Source organism: Sinocyclocheilus grahami, unplaced genomic scaffold, assembly GCF_001515645.1.
Source record: "Sinocyclocheilus grahami isolate Dianchi unplaced genomic scaffold, SAMN03320097.WGS_v1.1 scaffold489.1, whole genome shotgun sequence".
In the NCBI taxonomy this organism is placed as follows: Eukaryota; Metazoa; Chordata; class Actinopteri; order Cypriniformes; family Cyprinidae; genus Sinocyclocheilus; species Sinocyclocheilus grahami.
In genome coordinates, this window is record NW_015505668.1 from 375,978 (window position 1) to 399,889 (window position 23,912).

Genomic DNA, 23,912 nt, shown 5'->3' on the forward strand with positions numbered 1-23,912 from the left:
ACAGGTTCCACTTCAGCCTGTAAGCGTGTCTGGTAGACGGGGCTCTAGCTGAAGTGATGGTGTTTACTACCGCTGGAGGTAGCCCACCTAGAACCTCTTCATCTCGTCCAGGGACCATAAGTGGAGATTCCACAAGACTGGACGCGGGTGCCAGAGGGTGTCCCCTCTTTGAGAAAGGAGATCCCTCCTCAGAGGACTTCGCCAAGGAGGGGCTGTTGCGAGGAGCATCAGTTTGGGGAACCAAGTCCGACTGGGCCAATATGGCGCTACCAAGAGGACCTGCTCCTCGTCCTCCCTGACCTTGCACAGTGTGTGTGCGAGAAGGCTCACTGGGGGAAACGCATATTTGCGTAGGCCAGTGCGTCCGTGCCGAGGGGTGCCGAGGGGTTCCTCGGCTAGGGAGTAAAACAACTGGCAATGGGACGTGTCCGGGGAGGCAAACAGGTCTACCTGAGCGTCCCCAAAGTGTCTCCAAATCAGCTGGACTGTCTCGGGGTGGAGTCGCCATTCTCCCGGAAGGGCGGGCTGACGTGAGAGCTCGTCGGCTGCACGATTGAGCTCGCCTGGGATGTGAACGGCACGAAGCAACCTCAGATGCTTCTGACTCCAGAGGAGGAGATGGCGGGCGAGTTGCGACATGCGATGGGAGCGTAGACCGCCCTGGTGGCTGATGTACGCAAGGGTCGCAGTGTTGTCCGTACGGACCAGTACGTGCTTGTCGTGTAGCAGCGACTTGAAGCGGCGCAGAGCCAGCCATACTGCTTGCAACTCGAGGCAATTGATATGCCACTGCAGTCGGTGCCCCAGCCGGAGCCCGCAGCTGCATTCCCATTGCACATGGCACCCCAGCCCCTGGTGGAGGCATCTGTTGACACAACAACATGCCTGGAAACTTGCCCAAGGGATACTCCTGTCCGAAGAAAGGCAAGATCTGTCCATGGGCTGAGGGTCTGACGGCAGAACGGGGTAACAGAAACCCGGTAAGTGCCGTGTCGCCATGCCCATCTCGGGACCCGGTCGTGAAGCCAACGCTGAAGCGGTCTCATATGAAGCCAGCCATACTGCTTGCTACTCGAGGTAGTTGATATGCCACTGCAGTCAGGCCCCGACCAGAGCCCCGCAGCTGCATTCCCATTGCACATGGCACCCCAGCCCCTGGCAGAGGCATCTGTTGACACAACAACATGCCTGGATACTTGCCCAAGGGACACCCCTGTCCGAAGAAAGGCAAGATCTGTCCACGGGCTGAGGGTCTGACGGCAGAATGGGGTAACAGAAACCCGGTAAGTGCCGTGTCGCCATGCCCATCTCGGGACCCGGTCGTGAAGCCAATGCTGAAGCGGTCTCATATGAAGCAACCCGAGCGGCGTGACAGCGGCTGCGGATGCCATATGCCCCAGGAGCCTCTGAAATTGTTTCAGTGGAACCGCCGTCTTGCACTGAAAGGACCCCAGGCAGTTCAGCATCGACTGCGCACGCTCTACTGAGAGACGTGCTGAGAGGTTGACCGAGTCCAGCTCCATGCCGAGAAGAGCACAAAGTAGAGAAACGTTCTGTGTCGAGGGAGAATCGAGACATGAAAGTATGCGTCCTTGAGGTCGACCGCTGCGAACCAATCGAAAGGACGGACGCATTGAAAGATGCGTTTCTGCGTCAACATCCTGAACGGGAGCTTGTGAAGGGCCCGGTTCAGTATGCGCAGGTCCAGGATCGGTCGTAACCCACCGCCTTTCTTGGGTACGATGAAGTATGGGCTGTAGAAACCCGACCTCATCTCGGCTGGAGGGACCGGCTGTATCGCGTCCTTCGTTAGCAGGACCGCGATCTCTGCACGCAAGACAGGAGCATCCTTGATGCCGAGGTGAACCGAATGCCCCTGAACTTGGGAGGGCGCCGGGCAAATTGAATCGCGTAGCCGAGTCTGATGGTTCTCATGAGCCAGCGAGACGGCCTGGGGAGCGCTAACCAGGCCCCCAGCGACCGAACTAGCGGCAACTAAAAGCAAGGCGTAATGTTTCTTCTAAACTAGGGCCAGAGGGGGACGGCCGTGTGGAGACTGGGTCTCGTGGACTGCCATCCTCGCCCTCTTGGGACCCGGAGGCAAAGGAAACTGCTCTTTTATTGAAGTTTTGGGTACCACTGGCTGGGTAGCCAGTGGCGGAACAAAAGCAAACGGGAACATAAGATTCTCTACCTGGCCCTCCTCCGGGGGAAGGAGTGGTGCAGTCACCATCTCCTGAAGAGCAGGATCCAAGAGCTCCGGGTCGCCCGTCTCAGGGATGCCGCCTGCTCTGGCGCTTCACGGGCTTGGGAGGGGCGGGGGCGGGTCACTTAAATACCCTGGTCTGGAATACTACAAACAAACCAAACTGAAGTGACATAAATAGTGAATTTTTCCGGTGTTTTCAAAAATCAGGACTCTTGAAATAGAATCAGATTAGAAGATTTGCAGTAGTATAATTGCTTAAACTGAAGTCTCTTTTAGGTCTCTGTTCAAAGCATACTATTTTTTACAGCTTTCTCTTGCCTTTATACCTATATGATGCAAACACACATTGTATTTAAGAACATATTTAAATGACTGTGAACATGCATAAAACAACACACATTTAATTAAACATCAAAACAACCATTCTTGTTCTTTTAAGTTTTCTTTGACGTAATGGAGACCACTGACTGTTTTACATTATTGCTTAGAGCAGATATTCAGATGCAAATCTTGTTAGTACAGTATTTCACACATCACTGACATATTCCACAGAGTCTCAGCTTTAACTGCATGGAGCTTGTGCACAAAAATCTTATTATCAAAATAAACCTCTTAAGAAATTCCTCTAAAACCCTAGGTGAGCTGGGTATAGTGAAGTTTTGCTAAAGTGCTGTGACATATTTAATAGAAATGGTATCATACAGGATGTTGAGAAACTATACACAGCCAGTTACTGTATGCATTTTCAATGGTAGCTGAGGGCCTCACGCTTCAAGATTTATGGTGTTTCACTTTCTTCTCTGTTGATTGTCAAATCTCTAACCTACTGTGAACCACAGGTCAATGTGCAAGGCTCAGGCAATGGTGAGAGCTACCAGGAGCGATTGTCTCGTCTAGAAGGAGATAAAGAGTCTCTTGTGTTACAGGTAAAACATGGGGGCAATTTGTTACAATTTGTTAAGGTGCATCTAGACAGTATGAATTTTTCAATAAATAGCTTAAACATCAAAATTGTATGATGCCAATGTAATCTTTTTTTAATAAGAACTACTGTACATTATCAGCATTGACAGCCTCTGAAATGTAAACTTTTTAGAAACATACTATGAATCCTTTGAGGTTTATAGAACATTGTATTTATGGATTTAAAATGTTGATTACATTTAAATGTTTAAATATATATATATATATATATATATATATATATATACACAGTATATATATATACAGTAACTGCACAGTCATGACTAGCTGTAGAGAAAACACTAAATCACATACTGACATTGTAATAAGAATTCATAAAAAAAAGAAAACAACAGGTTATACAAATATAACAGATATAAACAGACATGACAAAATATACAGTTATGCTCACGTATATCTAATTGACTTGCTACTATGTGCCTTGAACAAAAATTATTTAATATTACTAGCCTGTCACACTTTATCAAATCCAATGGCCGGTTCTTCCTTAAAAGCACTTACTGCATCAACTTAATACTTTCAAAAAATATATTTTTTTATTTTGATATATTTTTACACAATCAGCATATGTTTGGACTGAGATTTATATCACTACAGATGTGATCTGCACCTGTTGACTACTGACACTTGAAATCCATCAAATTGCTTTTAAGTTACAGTAATAATAGTTCTATGGAAGATATTGCAAATTCTGGAATCTGATGTGGGCAATATAAGAAGAATAAAAAATTTATTTATATTACCTGTGAATACAGATCTGTTCAAATTGCTCACAAAACTGAACATCATTTTCATAAATGTCCATTTTTATGAAGATATTTTGTAGAAACTTTTCAGTTTTAGCATAAAATAATTGAAGAAAATTGAAAAGTGTGCATAGCCAAGCCAGTACAATTGTAGTGTTTCATGGACACAGACAGGGCTTTACGGATTAGTCCTGTTCTGGCTTGTTGGGTTTTTGATAGCAAGTACACGTGGGTGCTTCCTGATCAACTGGGTTGACGAGAATATAGATTAATTTGTTTGAATCTCTGAATAATGCAATGTTTATATATATATATATACGTATATATGTGAATTTAGTCTAACTCTCAATAGAATAATGAGTGTTATTAGACTGTGAGTAATTTATACTTTACTCTCAGACCTGGAATAAACTTTAGAAGGATAGTGGACAAAGATGATATGCCTCAAATGAACAAACTTAATTTAAACCTGTTTCTTAGGTGAGTGTGTTGACAAATCAGGTGGACGCTCAGGGAGAGAAGATCAGAGACCTGGAAAATTCTCTTGGGGAATATCAGCACAAGCTCAACTCTACTGAGGAGAGGCTTCAACAGGTATTGGTAATATTTATTAACAACAAAAAAAAGACATTGAGATGATTTTCATATTTTTAAAATAACTTATTTCAAGCAATGAAGAATTGTGTTAAATACATCAAAGTATTTGCCTCTTTGCAAAGTCTGCATCAGACTATGTCAGATTCAAAAAGCAAACGATGATTAAGAGCACTGAAACATTTACACATTTACATAATTGTCATCTGCTGTTTAGGACTATCATACCTGCTTAAAACCTAAAACCTGCTTACATTGCTTCACCCTAACTGGGAAGGCCCGGTTTCTTAACAGGCTTGGTAAATGTGTAAATGAGCAGTCATGCATTAAAAGGGTTGGTGTGACAGTTAGTCTATTTTCAGGGACCTGAGCAATGTCTAGAGATCTGAATACCATAGAGACTTTACATTGGACATTCTTCTGAGATTTTTGATTCAGGAAATATAAAAATCTGGTTGCTCTAGTTTTGGTCTTTAAACTTTAAATTATTTTAAATTAATCTAATAGCTACTCTAGGGAACTATCTCACATTAGTAGAAAAAAATCTGCACCTGATGTGCCTGAGAAGGAACTTTGGCATCTGTGTGGAAATTCTTTGGTGGGATTCCAGGAAACTGGCCATTACATCACCTTGGCAACTCAAATATTTAAGTAGCGGTGGTATTCCTGGGCCAGCATCGACATGGACATTGACATTGAATTAGTTGAAAGCAGGTAACCAGCTTTTTCTTCTGTTATCAATCAAACAAGGATGGAGGAGGGGAAAGGTAAAATAAATATTCATGTGTCCAGCTAAAAAAAAAGAAAGTGTAGTATAAAAGTAAGTGAGTGAAGCAGAGTAATCTTGAAGCTTTGGTGTTTCAGTAGACCTGCTAGAGACATTAGGATCATTTATGAAAATAAGATTGTTCAAGGCATGACAAGACTCCTGTACTTATTCATACCATTTTCAAGGACTAAATTCACATTCCACTGCTTGTAAATCTAATTTTCTTCATAAGCTTATTGCATATTTCTGTTTAACTTGCCTTTGCTTTGAAAGCTCTATGGTTGATTAAATCTCCAGCATTCAGATGGGAAGCTTTTTAGGGCATGTGCCGGTGGTCACTGAGGTTTTGGCCTTCAAAGGCAAATCCAATTCCAGTGACATGGGCCTAATATTTTCCATATGCCGTCTTTGAAAGACTCAAAGCTCACATAAAACTCAGCACTAGCTACTTACATTTTGAAATGGTTTTTCGGGCTTCTGTATTGTGAAATAGATCCCTGTTCAGTGTCTGAGTTTAACGATCAAGATCAAAGAAGGCAAGATGCTGCTTTTATTATTTATTTATTTTTACAGCAAAAAGTGCTCAGTTTTATAGCAAGAAATCAACCACTTATTCAGTTGATTTGCAATGAAACAATTCAGCCAGTCTATTGTAATCAGGGCTGCAGCTGCTGGTGGCATGTTTCAGGCAAGCATTCAAGTGATCATTACTTAGGGTTGATATGCATTTGCATTTCATCATCTTCATTTGGGGAAATATTGTTTCACACAGGTATGTTGTGCCAAACATGTGCCAAAAAAATGTCTTTCGTTTTAGTTTTTTGCATCGATTGGAAATTTGACGTAACATGATATGTTCAATCACTGCATTTTAACACCCTTTCTATTTACTATACTCAAATGTAATGCACTTTTCCCACCATGATCAGAACTCTCAAGCTCTCTCTCATGTGTCAGCCTCTGCAAGAGAAATGGCTAAATATAGCCCTCATAACCTATGTATATTTAGCCATTGTGGAACAGCAGAGTTTGTGCCTCCTTAAGAGTGCAGTTCCTTTGTTTCTCTTATGTGTGTGCATGCGTGTGTGTTTACATGTATATTTGTGTGGACTCTCATAGGAGCTTCTGAACAGGAGTTCTCTAGAGTCACAGAAGCTGGGATTAATGGAAGAAGTGTCCTGTCTAAAACTGAAGCTGGGGAGCATGGAGGAGAAACACATCAACAGTGCTGAGAGACAACATAAAGCTGAGGTAACACTCTGATGAAATTTAAGATAAAACTCAGCAGATTCTGAATTCACTCAAAGTAGATTAAAAGATGCAGTATAAAGTAAGAACATAGCTTGGTTACATTATGAACATTATAATTTGTGTCTCACAACATTTTTGTTATTTATTTATTTTATTTTATTTTTGTCACTGAATCAGTGTCTTATCCCCGAAGCTTACTAATCAGTGGGTGTGTGCTGTATATATAATTATATATATATATATATATATAACATATATATAGAACTTTGTGAATTGCAAAGGTTCAAAATCTATACCACTTTTACCACATAAATGGGAATTTTAATGCCCAATGCTGATACTGATTTAGAGAACAGGGTGGCAGTGAAATGAAATGATGTGACCTATTTTCACATGCAAAGAAAACAAAAAAACTTCTTAAGTCTATCAATACATAAAGTGGAATATAAAAACAAACCTATCCAGACAACACTGTTGTATTAAAAACAGTGAAAATGAGTGTTTTGAATCACTTCATCTTGCAAACAAAGTCTTGTAAACTCTACTATAAAGAAATTAAATGTAAAACAAAAGGCTACTGGTACAAAATAGTGCTTGTGAAAGCCTGTATAAGTATTTGGACTTATGTCAAATAATTTGTGTCTTAATTTACAGTGTGCTATTTTCATGTAATTACTATGTTCAGAGTGACTACTGTGGGACAGAACTGGTTGATCTAAAATATACCTTTCCTCTGACATTACGATGTGCTGACATAAGCTGCATGTGTTTGTGTGGCTGTGCACCTTTCATTTAACCATAATGGGCCTCATTAAATACAAGCAGAACACATTTCAGTGTAATGGTCTTGAGCAGTCTAGTCTAACTGACAAACAGCTAGAGTGTTTTTAGCATAGAGTGTTAAGAATGACCTCAGCATGATGTCTGACAACTGCTGGGCTTCACACAGTGAAAGAATGGCACCAATTCACCCATGAGCATTCAAGTGGCATGCCATTCTCTCTCTCTCTCTTACACACACACACACACACACACACACACACACACACACAAGGCCTTGGCTTTCTACCTGCTATAGATAGGTCAGTTTACCATGGTGTTGGTGTCACATGGCATCTCACATGAATGTTCTTTCATCCACGTGCTGGACACAGTATACAACTATTAACTTTTAAACTCTTATTAGAACACAGGCTCCTTTACTGTTAAAGATGCTACAGGAAGCTGTGTTTGACAGTTTAATTTAATTTTATAAACTTTATATATTTTATAAACTTCATCCCTGTCTTTGCAGTTACGGTTATTTTTGTCACAGCTTTTTGTGCCTGACATACTAAAAGTTATGAAGCCATTTTGGTTCACACAGAAAATCCAACTTCCTCAGCTAATGACAGCTTTATGCATTACATTTTGAGTTAACTTGATATGTTTATAAAGATTAATACACAGATGATGCATTGGAAGCTGGTTTGTTTACCCATACCATATATCCTGGAAAATAAATGTATTTACTTGGCTCTTTAACAAAGCTCTTACAGTTGAGACATTGGCTTGTGTGAAATGTCAGTGAGATACTTACTCTTCTAAAATAATATTTCAGAAAGCCCATTGTGGTTTGTTTAAAGGCTTGTAGATGGGCTGTTGAATGATGTTCATGAATGATCCTGAAATGTTCCATTGTATTAAACCAACCCAGTGACCTGGAAAAGCAGAATGAAAAACTATTTCTAGTTATGCATAATCTCGTGATTATGCATACGTTTTTAATAGTTTTGGTTATTGAGTACATTGTAAATAATAATAATAAAAAAAGTATATTTATAAAGTTTATAAAATGATTTGATTGGTCACACTTTAGTTCGGGGACCAATTCTCACTATTAACTAACTAATATGGCTTTTGCCTCAATAACTTTCTAATTTGATGCTTATTAATAGTTAGTAAAGTAACAACTACCGTAAATGTAAGTATGGAGTAGGATTAAGGGATCTAAAATATGGTCATACAGAATAAGGCATTAATATGTGCTTTATAAGTACTAATAAACAGCCGATGTGCTAGTATGCTGCATGCTAATAAGGAAGTTAATAGTGAGAATTGGTTACTAAAATAAAGTGTTACCTTTTGTTTTTAATGGGACATTTAGACACATTTATGTTGTTATATTCTTTTAAACTAGTATGAGTTTCTTTGCTTGAAGAGTTAATGAATTGATACCTCATGCAGACAGTCTTCCCATCACTGTATGTGAAAGTTCCATTCAGCAAAATACATTAACACTTATATTTAAACTATGAACCTGATGTTTGTAGTGGTAATAAACATTAGAGTTGATGTGTAATAACACTGACTGATAGTTATTATTCATATTATATAATTTTGCTATGCATGATTGATAATGGTTGGGGAAAGAAAAGCACTTGAGGAAAGGATATATCAGGACTTACATCTAGAAAACACAAAGGTGATTTTATAATCTAATTATTGAAGTAAGCTCAAGAACACAGATAGGAAGGAGACCACTTCATGTCTGCTTCCCATAATCCATTATTTCCATTTTCTCTTGCCTTCTTTGATCTGTTCTTCCCTATCGCTATTCCTTTCTGACAGAGTGTAGTGAATCTGATTAGCGAGCTACAGGAGCAGATGTGTAGGATTCGGCAGGAGATCTCTAGTAAGATCCAAGAGAAGCCAGCGGAGATGGCCCCAGAGGAAGGTTGTGGCAGTGAGCCAGCGCTTGCCTCTGTGACTGAGCCAAAGCCAGCGGTGGGTCTGAGATCTGGACACACTTAAACACTGTGAAACTGTGGTCACTGTGGAATAGAAAGTGTAGGCACCCCTTGGATCTGACAGGTTTAAAGTAACAATCTGTAAATCTTCAAAAATATTCCCTGTGCTTATGAATTGATGTCCAAATTTGTAACACTTTTTTGACAGCCCATTTTAGACATTCTGCTCACTATAACACTTCATGTCAACTACCAGTCAATATGAGTATTAGTAGACAGTCTGCTTAATATCTGCTAAAACTTTATGTTGATGGTCCCTCAACAGACATTCTACTAACTGTAAGTAACTTTGCAAGTACATATCCCTAACCTAATAGTCTACTAATACTCTAAACAGAGTTAGTTGACATATAATCACTTATATTTAGTAGAATGTCAAAAGAGGACTATCAAAATAAAGTGTAAGAATTAAAATTTCTTTGTATAATGTTAGTTTAACATGAGCTCTAATACAGCTCATCAGTGACCACCCACTTTTACTGAGCTTTTGTTCTGGAACTATTTTTCCATTTATGTTTGACCATTTGAACATGTTGTACATATTTAGAATGGAATTTGGAATTAAATGTTTTTCAGATGTTGCATTTGTGCAAAGATCTTACTGGGATTACATAAAGCACTTCAGAAAGGCTGAAATGAGCTTATGCAGCAGAATATATAATTGCTTAAGAAGTTCAGGGTGGGTCTGGAATGATTGGTAGTGCATAAACGTATTTCTTTATGAAGATTTGAATGTCACTTTTATTTCAGAACCTGTCATCTGTCTGGGATGTGGTTATGTTTAAATTGCTTGAAAACAAATTATATTGTTTAACCCTTTCTATTGTTTAACACAATGGTGCCCAATCCTGTTCCTGAAGATCCACCTTCCTGCAAAGTTCAGCTCCAGCCCAACTGTAATCAAACACACCTGAACCAGCTAATTAAGACATGTGTGTAGATGCAGGGTTGGATCTAGAATCTGCCAGTGCCACACCTGGTTGCAAAAGTAGTAGTTGAAGCAGGATCTATTTGCAGCAATATAAAAATGTATTTAAAAAAAAAGAACTCATGATGCATGAAACACAGGACATAACAACCAAAAAGAATGCAACAATAATGGACAACTCAACTGAATCAAACACAAGGCTTAAATACACAGAGAACTAATCATGGTGAACAGAAACAGGTGTGAACTACTCCGAAACTATAGAAACTAACAAGTGGCGGTAAATGGGAACAAAATAAACTGGGTCAATCACAGGAACAAGGACGTACATGTGACATTATCCCCCCTTCCAAAAGGTGCATTCTCGAGCCGTAGAAAAAACTAAAGTCCAAAAAAGGAGTTAGGGTGTGGGCTTAGGTGGTGGACGTGGAGTTGGCGAGAAGCATGACCAAGGGGAGGCTGGCTGAGGGAACCACCACAGAGGAGATGATGGAAGGAGGAGCCAGGATGGAAGCAGAGGCAGGAGGAGCCAGGGAGGAGTCGAAGGTGGAAAAAGCCAGGTAGGAACCCCGAGCATAATGGCACTTTTCCACTGCATGGTACGGCTCAGCTCAGTTTGTGTTTCCACTGCAGTTTAGTACCGCTTTAGACTGTGGACGGGGTTATAGACATGTCTTTATAGTTGCGCCGCCTCTACTGCTGCGACCTCCTGAAAAACCTTTTCATTCTGCATCGTCCCATCAAGCTCTCTCTGGAGCCGCTCCTCGGCTATCAATGAGAGGAACATCTGTACTTCCTCAACAGACCACGAAACAGCCATTATTTTGTTGTTTAAAAAAATGTGCTCGTTCGAAACTCTTGCCTTCGTTCAAAAAAAGTTGTGTTCAATCTTTGCTGGCTGTGCTGATTTAATCTAGCGGGTCTAGTGTCTTGTGTTCAATGACACAGCTAGTGGCGATTCTCACCGACAAATCAGTGATCAGCAGGGTTTAAACGTCACATTTTGGTAATGGTACAGCTCGCTTGGAACCTCGGCCAAGGTGGTACTGAAAAAAAGTACCAGGTACCAGGTAGTGTGTGCAGTGGAAACCCCCTCCAAAGTGACCTGTGCCGTGCCGTACCATGCAGTGGAAGAGCACCATAAGAGCCAGGACGCAGGCCCACTGTAGAGTCAAGGGAGGGAGGAGCCATGGTGGAGCTTTTCCAGGCAGAACCATGAAGACTACAGACTGAGACGGAGCCAAAGGAGTTAGAGACCCAGAAGAAGCTGAGAAGACATAGACCCGGGGTGAAAGTGGAAGCCTGGAGTGACGAGGTGCAGCCGCAGGCTAGTGTGACCATGGTGGAGACGGGGCTTGGCAGTCCAGGGTGGAGCCAAAGGGAGTGAGGACCAAGGTGCAGCCAGAGGGAAGGAGGAGCCCAACGGAACCAGAGGCATGGATGAACAATGTGTAGCAAGAGAAGTGGAAGACCATGGTGGAAGCAGGTCGATGTCTGACCAAGGTGGAGCCGGAGGGACGAGGGAGACTGGTGGAGTCCAAAGACTGATTGGACCTGGTGGAGTCAAGGGAGCGTGGAGCCAAGGAGGAACTGAAGGGTCGGAAGGCTACGGTGGTGTCCAGGGCTCGGAGGACTGAGGTGGAGCCACAGTATAGACACTCCAGAACAGAACCAGCAGAGACACAGGAGTTTCAGGGCTGAGAGGAATCAGCAGACAAACAGGAGATTCAGGGCTGGGCGGAAACAACAAAGACACAGGAGATTCAGGGCAGGGTGGAAACACAGACTCTAGCTGTATGGTGCTTGGTGACACAGACGGCAGGTTCAGGCTCATGTTCTGTGGTGGACTCAAGCTGGGCTGCTGGCAGTGGCTGGAGTGCTAACCTCCTCCTCACAGTCACAGATGGCGAAGAGGGAACCATGGTGGAGGAGCACTCACTCCATGTACTCCATGAAAGTCCCTAGAGCCTTGTTTCTAGGCAAGTGCAATCTTGTTTTTTTGCGTTGAGACTTGTCCGGAATAACACACACATGCAGTCATCATCATAAGGGACAAGATGACAAAGGTCCAAAAAGTCCTGTGTGTGCCTTTCTAGAGACTGGTTACCCTGTGAGAGGAGGAGGATTCTCTTTGCTGCTAGATACATTGTAATTTGGTACGTTATTCTGTTGCAAAATGTAATAATTGAAGCTGGATCTATTCACAGCAGTATTAAAATTAATTAAACAAAACTCAGGATGCATGAAACAAACAAGTAGAATGCAACAATAACAGACAACTAAACTGGACCAAACACAGAGCTTAAATACACAGAGAACTAATCAGGTTGAACAGAAACAGGTGTGAACTAATCCACAGACTCTAACCAGTGGTGGGGAAATGGGAACAAAAGAAAATGGGTCAAACACAGGAACAAGGAAAACTAGAACAAAATCAAAATAGAACAGAACATACACATGGCAGCTGGAAGGTATTTCTCCAGGAACAGGATAGGACAACCCTGCCTAAACTGACCATAGTAACAATGATGTATTACAGTAATGCATCATAATTGTGGTAGATTAGTATTTATGCAGGTTTTTTTTTACCATGGTACCCTTCAGTGGGAAAAGCTATATAGAAAGTATATACAATACAATGCATTTTAAAATATTTACTTAAAAATATGCTGATATCTTTTTAACATGGGAACATTATTTTGGTGGGTGCATTATTACACAGAACCTGCATCAGGAGGTCAAGATGCTTAAGCATCGAGTTAATGAGCTGGAACAGGAGAAGATGCAGTACGAACAGAAGCTCAAGGTGACACAGGTACTGCCACACAAATGTGATTCATAAGTCTTTGTGTCCTCTATGTCCTCACTTAAGAATCACAAAGGCCCACATTTTGGCCCAAAGTTGTTCACAGACAATCTTCCAATGTAGCTAAATTCATACTTTTGGCTTTTGTACGAATTTAGCTACATTAGAAGCTAAATTATAGTCATTTTGGCTATATCATAATGAAGTGTTTCTTCTTTCTCAGGCAGAGATCATGAGTTTACAACAGCTGTTGAGCTGTAAGAACTCTGAGATAGAGAGTATACAGGCTCAGCTGCTCTCCAGAGCTCCACTGTCTGTAGACAGCGCAAAAAGAGGTACTGCTTTTTCTCTCAGATCCATCTAAAGGCCTGTCCTGAATTAGATCTTTGTGATTTTCAAAAGCTGTGTCTAAATAGTTGTGCATGTTAATGCATGTTAATTAGTGATAGGCCGATATGTATATTTGAGATATTTGTCCCATAACTGTGTGAAGTAAGAAAAAGTATTAGTTCTGCTTTTTTAAAATTTCTAAACCAGTTGTTTGCCAACTAATTACAGGCAGTGAGAGAGTTCAGGGAATGCATACGTTCCAAATGCATTCAGTTTTACATGCAGTCTCTGCATACGGATGTTGTTAGTTACATACAGTACTATGTGTCAATAGCAGTATGATAGCATGTCCAAAAATAAGTAAAAAGTAAGTAAAACTTACCTAAGCGGATTATTGCTTCCGTGAGGTTCTGAAAAGCGTGGCTGATGTTGTAAACTTTATAGAACATCCTGGTCGAGAAAGAAGTTCTTCATCAAATGTGGTACATACTTAGTACACGATTTCAGGTGCATATAGTCATTATTCTTATTATTCCCTTTGACGCCGTTATAGTGGCACAGAAATTACACACTTAACCTTTACATTTTATTTGCATTACACTGGCCATTAGCTGCCCTGCTCTTTAGATTTTGGTATTAGCCTTTGAAAAATACATATTGTTCAATTACTAATGTTAACAGCAGTTATTAGTCATTGCCTTATGTGTTTACTGTGTGTTGTGGTAGCAATGGTTATTTTTTCCTTACTACCATTCACTCAACATTAGAGGAGATATAGCCTACAGAAGGAGACTCAACACCAAACATAAGCATGTTTATATTACAAATCCTCACACAAATTGCTAGAAATATTAATGCAGAATTAATCTGTGCACATAAAACCCATTTCTGCATTTGATTGTGTAAGATCTCTCTTGTCTCATTGTTCTATGTGACCCTATAAACTCGTGCCTGTGTGAGCATCTTGTGAGCTGGTGACTTTAAAATGAAGTCCTAACCATTTATAGCTCCACTTAAGTTTCCTTGGAAAAGTGTAAGATCAGTGTAATTCCTGTTTTCCATGTCTGTAAATTTTAATTATTTTCAGGGTAGTAGATCATAAAGATTTGTGAGGTTTATGAAATCCAGACTGTAGTTACTATACTTTGTAAACAATGTTGCAGATCTTGAATAGTTTTGTGCATGGCTTTGCCATATTTCACATAGATATATAATTGTTTCTCTATTTCATTTATTTTTTTGTCTTTGTCAACAGATCAGGAGCTACAAAGGTTAAATACAGGAATGGATACACTTATTGCCGCAAATCATGAAAAGGTAGGTGTATATAAATATAAATATATATATATATATATCTACTAAAAGAAAACATTGCGATATAACGTAACGTTGTAGTAGAAAATTGTGGTGTATAATGCCTAATCATAAGCTTGTTCAGAAATCGTTGTCTTTCTCGTTTAACATCATTTAAACAAACGAATATTTGAATTATATATATAAATATATATATATATATATATATATATATATATTTCCTCACACTGCCCTGTGTTTATGGACTTAAGTGTGTAGAATGTCTGTGGAACTGAAGCCAGAACCAGTTTCCCTAGACATGTGCCAAATACTTGGACTTACAGCTTACAGTGCCTGTGGCAGAGACTGACTTGTGTGCCATTTGATCTCAAAATGTATTATTCGGTTTCTTTTTGTGGGTTATCAATATAATTTTTTTCAGGATCGTCGAATAGAAGAGCTCACTCTCCTCCTCAGCCAGTTCAGACAGATGAATGACATATTGACTTTAGTTCAAGGTAAATTCTAATTATTATTTTTTTGCCTGTTTTATCAGGCAGGCAGAGGTCATATACCCATCAAAACCATTTTTAGAGAGCTCATTTATATTCAAAGTCAAGTGATAAATATTTTGCTAGTCAGGTTTGAACAGATTATTAAATAAATAATGTTTTTTTTGTTGTTGTTGGAAATGCCAATGGGATTAAATCAAAATTAAATTATTACATTATAATCAAATTAAATCGTACTTGTAGGGAGTTATGATAACATCAGGTGTTAAAATACCAAATTCCAGGTAGCTGTAGCATAATTATATATGTATAACGGATGTCTTCCACAGGCCCTGAAGACAAATCAGTACAGATCAGCAGCGAAGATGGAAAGCAGAAAGGGACTGTAAAGATTTTAACACACAAATCTCACTCTGAGGTATGTGTGTGTGTGCGTGTGTAGGTGGGGAGGGGGCATGAGTGTAAGTGACTGCTGGCTCTGATTCATAATTTCCTAAACCATTTCTGATTTTTTTTTTTCTTTTTGTCTCTGGTAAAGTTGACCTTTAGTAGCTCAACTCCTCTACTGCTGCCTTCAGTTTCTTCTCAGAAAGATGCAAACTCCAGGTAACAGCCTCTGTACATCCTCATTTCAACATGAAAATTACATGTGACATAAATATTAACACTGTTTTCCTCAGGTCCATCAGTATGGAAGACTTTAAAGGCAGTTCAGCACAAAAGGTTTGACCAAACAAACAATCTAATTTATTTACAGTTGTTTAGCTGTTGATACATAATTATTTCTTAATGGTTTGTGTGTGTGGTTTGCACAGAGTTTATAAAATCATAAATTATGGTGATAAGCTAAGGTTCTTTCCAGTGATGCACTCTTTTTTTTTTAGACTGTTGGTGGGAAACTGGTAGAGCCTGTTCTTTCAGACGAGGTATAGAAATCATGATCTTAAGTTATTAATCTGTCATCATTATATTTACTCTTAATATTCTAGTTGAATTAAAACGGAAGAAGTTGGTAACTGAAATCTGTCACACCCCTGTGGACTGTTGATTGTGGTTTCTCCCTCTGTGTCCATATTTGGTTGTTCCTGTTCTCATTATTAGTTAATCACCTCATTGTGCTCACCTGTCTGCCCCTCATTATCCGCCCTATATCAGTTCCTGTCTATTGTGTTCGAGTTTGTCGATTGTTGTGAATGTTACCTCATGTGTGCTGGATTTTACCTGGTGTGGCTAAAGTAAAGTGATTATTGGAGTTCTTTGTCGTCTTCGTCAGCCTGCCTGTTTCCAAACACTGTGTTCGTGACAAAATCATGGCCATGTTGTTATTGGCAGTGGTGTAATGCTGATGCTATAATTGGAGACTTTTGAAGATTAAACATGTCTGCAGCAGCCGGCATTACCTACACTTCACTTCTCACCTGTTTTTATAGACTCGACCAGCTGATAACAGACATCTGACACTCCCAACTGTGTTGAGTCACCCAGAGAAGAGAGAGCGTGAGATGAATGAGACATCAGACCAGAGGAGACCAGAAAACAAGGAGGAAGACAGCAACCTTAGTATGAGACCCTTTCACAATATCTTGTCCTGTTGAAGTCACTGCTGATTCTTTTAAGCCTATCGTAATAATTTAGTATTTATCTGTTGAAGATGGAGGTAATTGTCAGGGAACAGATGATCTTGCATAATTTGACTATTGGCATAAAGTCAGGTCCATATTGGTGACTTGGAAACTGACTTAGAAAAAGTCCATCTAAATGACATGTGAAGTGACCAACTATTTAGACTTTTTTTTTAATGTAACTTTTATAAGAGCTGGTACTATGCCTCGAAACCTATTTTAGGTAGTTAATTTTGAAGTTGTTTTTTGTGTGTATGTGACTAGAATGTATATTTGTAGTCTTTCATCCGCCCCTATTTTGGTGCAAAACCACTTCTACTATTCCTAAAACCCTGTGCCTTTGATGGATTCTAATGAAAGGGTCTTCATCAGGAGCCAGTGCTATCATATGGGTTGTTCAGGACCCTGTTGTTCAGGACACACCCTGTAACTGAAGCTTGACTTGAGAGAGTTAAATCATTGCCAGATGCCCAAACATGCTTTGACAGGCAGAGAGACTGGAGACTGGCCTATGAAAACCTGCTCTGTTAGTCTCTGCTGCTGCTCCATTAGCACAGCTGCTTTCAACTAAGAGTACAGAAGACAAAAAAAAAAACACACACAGAGAGTTCTTTGTCTTTAGTAATTGCATGTACATTCCATATGTGTAAATCATAGCTAAAACTAAAACAGTGCAATAGGGCCGAATGCCACAATAAAATCTCTCCCTCCTTTTATTTTTATAATTTTTACTCACCGTGTTGAAATTAAAAAGACACTTTGTATTTAAAGGAATATTCCAGTGTGTATGTGTATGTGTGTGTGTGTGTATATGTGTGTATATATATATATATATTTATTTATTTTTTCAATTCACCACTACTATGGTTCTGTATTGCTGCAGGAAAAAAAAATCCATCTCTCTGTTTGTAAAAAGGAATGGAAAAAAAAAGTAATGTTCTTTCAATTAAAGCCATAGCGGTCTGGCATGCCGTACTGCAATTTAATATCCAATTATTACACTATTACGAAATAATAACCATAACACTTCACTTAAACGTTACAGATGTTGACATGGGATTAGAATCACTTGTCTGTGCACAAATATTTCAAGTCTTTGAACACATGCTATTATCGCTCGTTCAAGATATGCACAACAGATATTTTGTCAGTAATGAATAACTAAGTTTGTCCTTTTTTTTAAAAAGTAACCCTACCTCAAAGGAATAATATTGTATAGTGAACCTGTGATAGTTGAGTTTCCTCTTTACAATGCCTTGTTTTTCTCTTTCCTTGAAAATATTTTAAACCAAAAATAGCATTGTTGCGGTTTATGGTACTTGCCACTCAACAATAAGCATTAACTTCTATTGGAACATGTCCCACAGGATTTACAGAGAAAATGAAGGACATAACCGATTCTGATCTTTTTTCAGTGCCTTCAGGAGTCACCTCCGGCCATCAGTCTCCTATGTTCCAAGAAAACTTCAAAAATAGCAGCATACGCAGACTTTGGGGAAAGTGAGTTAATTATGACCAAGGGCAATTGCAACATTAAATTATGAAAATCTTCCCTGTTTCTGTGTGAAACCAGTGTAAACCAAGCATCTGACAGGGTGTGTTTGTTTTGAGGATGAAGAGGCCAGGTGTGCTGTCAGATGACATTGAGCCCATTCAGTTCAAGAGAGGAGGCTTCAGGGCCACAGCTGGGCCTCGGCTAACACGGGCCCCTGATTCTGGACGCTCATCCCGGTAAAGTTCCCTTCATGAACCGACAGGGCCAGAGATGCAGAGGACTTCGGAGGGATACCACCTCCTTATAACGGATAAATAACTGTTATTGCTCTAATGATGTTATAATCTTCTCATCATTAGGGCACACACATCTTTCTCTAAGTGGACAACGGAGCAGGTGTGTGGTTGGCTGGAGGACAGTGGTTTGGGGCAGTATGTTAGTTTGGCGCGTCAGTGGGTGGACAGCGGACAAACCCTTCTCTCTGCCACTCCACAGGAACTTGAGAAGGTTTATTCTTATTAGTATTGTTTTATATTTTGGTTATGTAGCTGTCTAAGTTGGCCTGTCACTATGGATTATAATAGTAACAGGGTAATCTGCATGTAAACCGTTTGGAAAATATTTGCACGCAAGAGAATAAATCTTGAAAAAATGATCAACCATAGTTTTTTTTATTTATTTATTTATTTATTTTTTTTAATTATTTATTTTTTGTTTTTTTACATGCCATTTAAAATCTAAAATCAACCACAAAACATGTACCGGTGTGCATGAAAGTCTCACTGAAACAGTTCCAGTGACTAATGCTTTGTTTTCAACAGGAGATTTGTATTAAACATCCTCTGCACAGAAAAAAGCTGCAACTGGCTCTCAGAGCTTTTAGTAACAAGACAATGGAGAAATCTTCAGAACTGGATCACATCTGGGTTACACGTATGTACTTATATTAATAAAATAGCTATATTTTCACTTCCTGAAGGAAATACTACTGCTTGCCATGCAGCAAAAAGGAGTCATTTAGGTTTTAGGCTTTAGTTCTGTGTATGAAAGTCTGCATCAGAGTCATAATCATTACATGGCATTGCAGTATTGACAGTATTAAAATAAGTGCATGCATTTTGCCAAATTGTTTCCACTGCCCCATTTCCATCTGCAGGTTGGCTTGATGACATTGGTTTACCACAGTACAAAGATCAGTTCTATGAAAGCAAGGTTGATGGCCGCATGCTACAGTATCTAACAGTGGTAAGACCAAAAGTTACCTCTACCCTTGTGTTAAAAATGCAATGTTTTTCAAATGAACATATTTCAACCCTTTAGAAACTGATGTTCTTTTCTCACAGAATGATCTCTTGTTCCTGAAAGTCACCAGTCAACTCCATCATCTGAGCATTAAATGTGCCATCCATGTCCTCCACGTTAACAAGTTTAACCCAGACAGTTTGAGACGCAGGCCAGGGAAAGAGGTAAGACAAATCGCTGATTAGAAAATTCATAATTTCAAGCTCTACAACATACATGCAGAATTATATGGGATACTTACATCAGCACACCCATACGCAAATGTAATATATGTACATATATGAAATATGCTCATATAAATTCTAAATATACCTATATTGACAGCAATATGAGACGCCTATTAGAAATTAACAATTTCATGTATTGACATACATTTACACCAAATAATATATATGTGTAGCGTCTGGACCACTCAAACACACAATATATATATTTGTTAGCTAGATTTAACAAATACTCTGTAACACCCCAGGAAGCCGAACAGGCCCCTGGTTCCATGGCAACCCTGACACCCGATACATTTATGACCTCCTGGAATTTAGGTGAAGAAAATCGCTTCCTTGCCCATAAGGAAAATCCACAAGGGAAGGACTTTTCTTTGTTAATTAATTAATAGGAAAACCTTTCTTTGAATGAACACACATGATCCTTCAGGTCATTGGGTATATTATTGTCATCGTGTATTTTGTCTTTGATATTTTTAGACTATTTTAGGCATGCTTATGAGGGAACCCATTCCTGTCATCCTTTCACTATAAGTAATCCTACCTTGTTTAGTATCTATGAAATTGCCGCCTTATGATCGAAACAAGCGTGTCTATTATATGTTGGTACATAGGCAATATATATTAGGGTCCTGAGAATCTTTAGTAATTTCGATTCAAGTCCATTTGCAAATTACCATGCTTAGAGACAAAGGGTCGTAAAACCCTCCAGCAATTGCCACCTCCCACTTGGAATTTCCATCTTTCTCATTGGACAACCCCATCTTGAGAGGCGGGGATCTTCTCCGACCTTAAAGGCCCCGCTCCAGGGACCCACCCAGTCGGTGGTTCTGTTAGGTTTCGATAAGACGCTCCAGAACATCCTAAGCTTGTGCCAGGCTTCGGCCTTGTCCTTTCCATTCATCAAGGTCCTTTGACTCAAAACTGGTTCTTTTCTTTGACCAACTTCAGCAAAGATCAACTGGAAACTTCAGATTACATCAAACCTCTCTTTCAGACAGATGAGACATGCAAGTATCAAACTTAGTCTTATTAATTAGGTATCATTTGCACCTTTTTACAAAGGTGTGTTTGAAATAAGAATCTGATGTTTCCCTCGGGCAGATCTGCAGAATATGCAAATGGTTCTATAACTTCATATTCTTATTTCTCTTCTCTTTACTGTGTTAAGCTTTTAACCTTTTCCTATACAAACTGTGTGTGTATGTTAGACCAGTTTATGTAGGATGTTAGACTAGTTTATGTAGTTAATAAAACCTTACTTGTATCACACTTGACGTGGTTCATTGTTTGCTCATAACTGGAGTCACTTAATCATGCAGATTTATGCTACAAGCTTTTGTAGAATTGTACAGTAAGAAAGTTATTTCCTTTAACCAGGAAATTAACGTTCTTAGAATTGACAAGACAGTTGACCCTGAGAGGTCAGCTAAATATCTACAGCGGATCTAAAATATTCATAATTAATTATAACTAGTTATGATTAATTATTCATATTTCCCATGAGCTGATTCGTTACATATGGCTCCCCTTCAGGGAACTCAAGCTGCATCAGAAACTTTCGGAATGCCTCAGCATGACCGTGTCCTGACGCATATGTGAAATCAGTCCAGTGGAATGGCGAGACGTCACGGGCAGGGTGAAGTAGAGAACGTGAAGCTTAAAAGCGCATCTGAAACAAACAGCGTTGGGTTTTGTGTCTTCAGCAAGCGCTCTGTGTGTCAGTCTGAAATATCTGTTGTTTGTCAGTGCCAGTGGACAATCACACCTATATATGGCGAGCAAGAAAAACAGGCAGCACTTTAGACCGTGTGTTCTTCCCTGCCTGCACTAAACATTACGAGTGCGGATACACACAATCTTTGTGTTTGTTTGGGAGCGGAGCACACACAGTTAGCTCCTGAGGGGGCTGAATGTGTTCATGCATAAATGTCCCAACGTGTACAAGTGTGCACTCTGGATAGCTCTGCTCCCATTAGCACTTATTCTTGAGGGAAGAAAGTCTTATGCAATTTAGACTTGAGTAGCTCGGATCTTATGGCATTATGGGTCTGCAACAAAATAATGCCGGGGGAAACTGTGAGCAGATGGGATATTCCCTTTCTCTCTCTTTCCTCCGACCACGTGCAACAGTGTAAATGTGTTTGCAAGTTATTATTCACAATTCTTTCAAATTGCATATATTATTATAATATTCAGCTTAACGTCCAGACCGTGTTTCACTTGTCTGGTTGTTTGGCTGCATGTAATTCTGAGGAATTAAATTATGAAATTGTCATCTGGCTTTGAGAAGTTGGGTTGGAGACGGATCTCACCCTTTCTACTTCCTCACCTTCTAAATACAGCACTCTCTTGGGGCACGGTAGCACCCTCTCCGGTTTCTTCATTACCATCTGTATGACCAGCATGTGATTACTGACCGTATGACCAGCAATCAGTGTGAATGCTGTATGTCTGGAAAAGCGTTTTTTTTTTCCTCTTCCCTTTTTCTTTTTATTACGCAAAATATTCTTATTGTATTTTTCTAGTGCTCAAATAAATCCCTTATACAATGTCTGAGATTCAGTGTAGACTAGTTTGTAGAACCCTTACATTTGTAAGGGTTACATTTGGTGGCTATTTTTGAAAAGTGATTTTGTGCCTCTTTGAAATGGCACAATAATACGCCATTCACTTGCAAAAACGCAAGCTTCTAGAGGGCACATAAGTCTGAAGTAATGAATTTAGGTAAATGGGTGCAGAGCCAGTGGTGGTTTTGTAGGCAAACAATGCCTTGAATTTAATGTAAGCAGCTACTGGTAGTCAGTGCAAATTGTTGAACCGAGGTGTGACATGTGTTCTTTTCGGCTCAATAAAGATTAATCTTGCAGTGGCGTTTTGGATTAATTGTAGAGGTTTGATAGAAGTGGCTGGAAGACCTGCCAAGAGAGCATTGCAATAGTCCAGCCTGGATAGAACAAGAGCTTGAACAAGGAATTGTGTTGCATGTTCTGAAAGAAAGGGCCTGATCTTCCTAATGTTGTATAAAGCAAATCTGCAGGACCGGGCAGTTTTAGCAATGTGGTCTGAGAAATTCAGCTTATCATCAATCACAACTCCAAGGTGTCTAGCTGTTTTTGAAGGAGTTATGGTTGATGAGCCTAACTGGATGATGAAAATGATAAAGTGATGGGTTTGTTGAAACCACAAGCAGTTCTGTCTTAGCCAGGTTGAGTTGAAGATGATGGTGTGTCATCCAACAAGAAATGTCTGTTAGACATGCTGAGATGTGAGCAGCTATTGTCGGATCATCAGGATGGAATGAGAGGTAGAGTTGAGTGTGTTCAGCATAACAGTGATCTGAAAAGCCATGTTTCTGAATGACAGAACCTAGTGATGTCATGTAGACAGAGAAGAGAAGTGATCCAATAACTGAGCTCTGAGGCACCCCAGTAGCTAGATGTTGCGACTTGGACACCTCACCTCTCCAAGATACCTTAAATGATCTATCTGAGAGGTAAGACTCAAACAACTGGCGTGCGGTTCCTGAGATGCCATTTTCCAATAGGGTTGACAGGAGAATCTGGTGGTTCACCGTATCAAAAGCAGCAGACAGATCCAGCAAAATAAGTATAGAAGATTTGGAAGCCACTCTTGCCAGTCTTAGGGCTTCAACAACTGAAAGCAAGGCAGTCTCGGTCGAATGGCCACTTCTGAAGCCAGATTGGTTGCTGTCCAGGAGGTTGTTCTGTGTGAGAAAGACTGAGACTTGGTTGAACATAACTCGTTCAAGTGTTGTTGCAATGAAAGGTAGAAGGGAAACCGGATCAAGCGGACAAGTAGTAGGATGATTGGAAAGGATGAGTCTAGGGACTTCTGCCTCAGAGAGTGGAGAGAAGGATGAAAATGAGTGTATGTTTGCTGGTAGCATGTGTTTGATGGTTTGTGGTGTGGCAAATTGTGCACTGAGGTTTGTAATTTTATTAATGAAGAATGTGGCAAAGTCATCAGCTGTTAGAGTTGATGAAGGAGGGGGAGGAGGAGGACAAAGGAGGGAGGAAAATGTTTTAAAGAGCATG

At 39.9% G+C, this 23,912-nt stretch overlaps 1 protein-coding gene across 2 annotated transcripts in view; it reads left to right on the forward strand.

Annotated features, from left to right (window-relative positions):
* Positions 1 to 6,342: 6,342 nt before the first annotated feature.
* Positions 6,343 to 23,912, forward strand: part of LOC107554007 (liprin-beta-2-like) — a 26,211-nt gene continuing 8,641 nt past the window's right edge. The window contains exons 1-17 of one of the 2 annotated variants that reach the window (XM_016236360.1): positions 6,343 to 6,553; positions 9,164 to 9,319; positions 12,993 to 13,085; positions 13,300 to 13,411; positions 14,662 to 14,723; positions 15,142 to 15,217; positions 15,541 to 15,629; positions 15,750 to 15,817; positions 15,892 to 15,934; positions 16,096 to 16,137; positions 16,642 to 16,771; positions 18,201 to 18,333; positions 18,445 to 18,564; positions 18,688 to 18,835; positions 19,150 to 19,261; positions 19,485 to 19,573; positions 19,672 to 19,794. In XM_016236360.1, coding sequence (XP_016091846.1) covers positions 6,467 to 6,553; positions 9,164 to 9,319; positions 12,993 to 13,085; positions 13,300 to 13,411; positions 14,662 to 14,723; positions 15,142 to 15,217; positions 15,541 to 15,629; positions 15,750 to 15,817; positions 15,892 to 15,934; positions 16,096 to 16,137; positions 16,642 to 16,771; positions 18,201 to 18,333; positions 18,445 to 18,564; positions 18,688 to 18,835; positions 19,150 to 19,261; positions 19,485 to 19,573; positions 19,672 to 19,794 — 1,683 coding nt within the window. In that variant the 5' untranslated portion in view covers positions 6,343 to 6,466. The remainder of the gene's footprint in view (positions 6,554 to 9,163; positions 9,320 to 12,992; positions 13,086 to 13,299; positions 13,412 to 14,661; positions 14,724 to 15,141; positions 15,218 to 15,540; positions 15,630 to 15,749; positions 15,818 to 15,891; positions 15,935 to 16,095; positions 16,138 to 16,641; positions 16,772 to 18,200; positions 18,334 to 18,444; positions 18,565 to 18,687; positions 18,836 to 19,149; positions 19,262 to 19,484; positions 19,574 to 19,671; positions 19,795 to 23,912) is intronic. The other variant, XM_016236362.1, reaches the window with a different exon arrangement.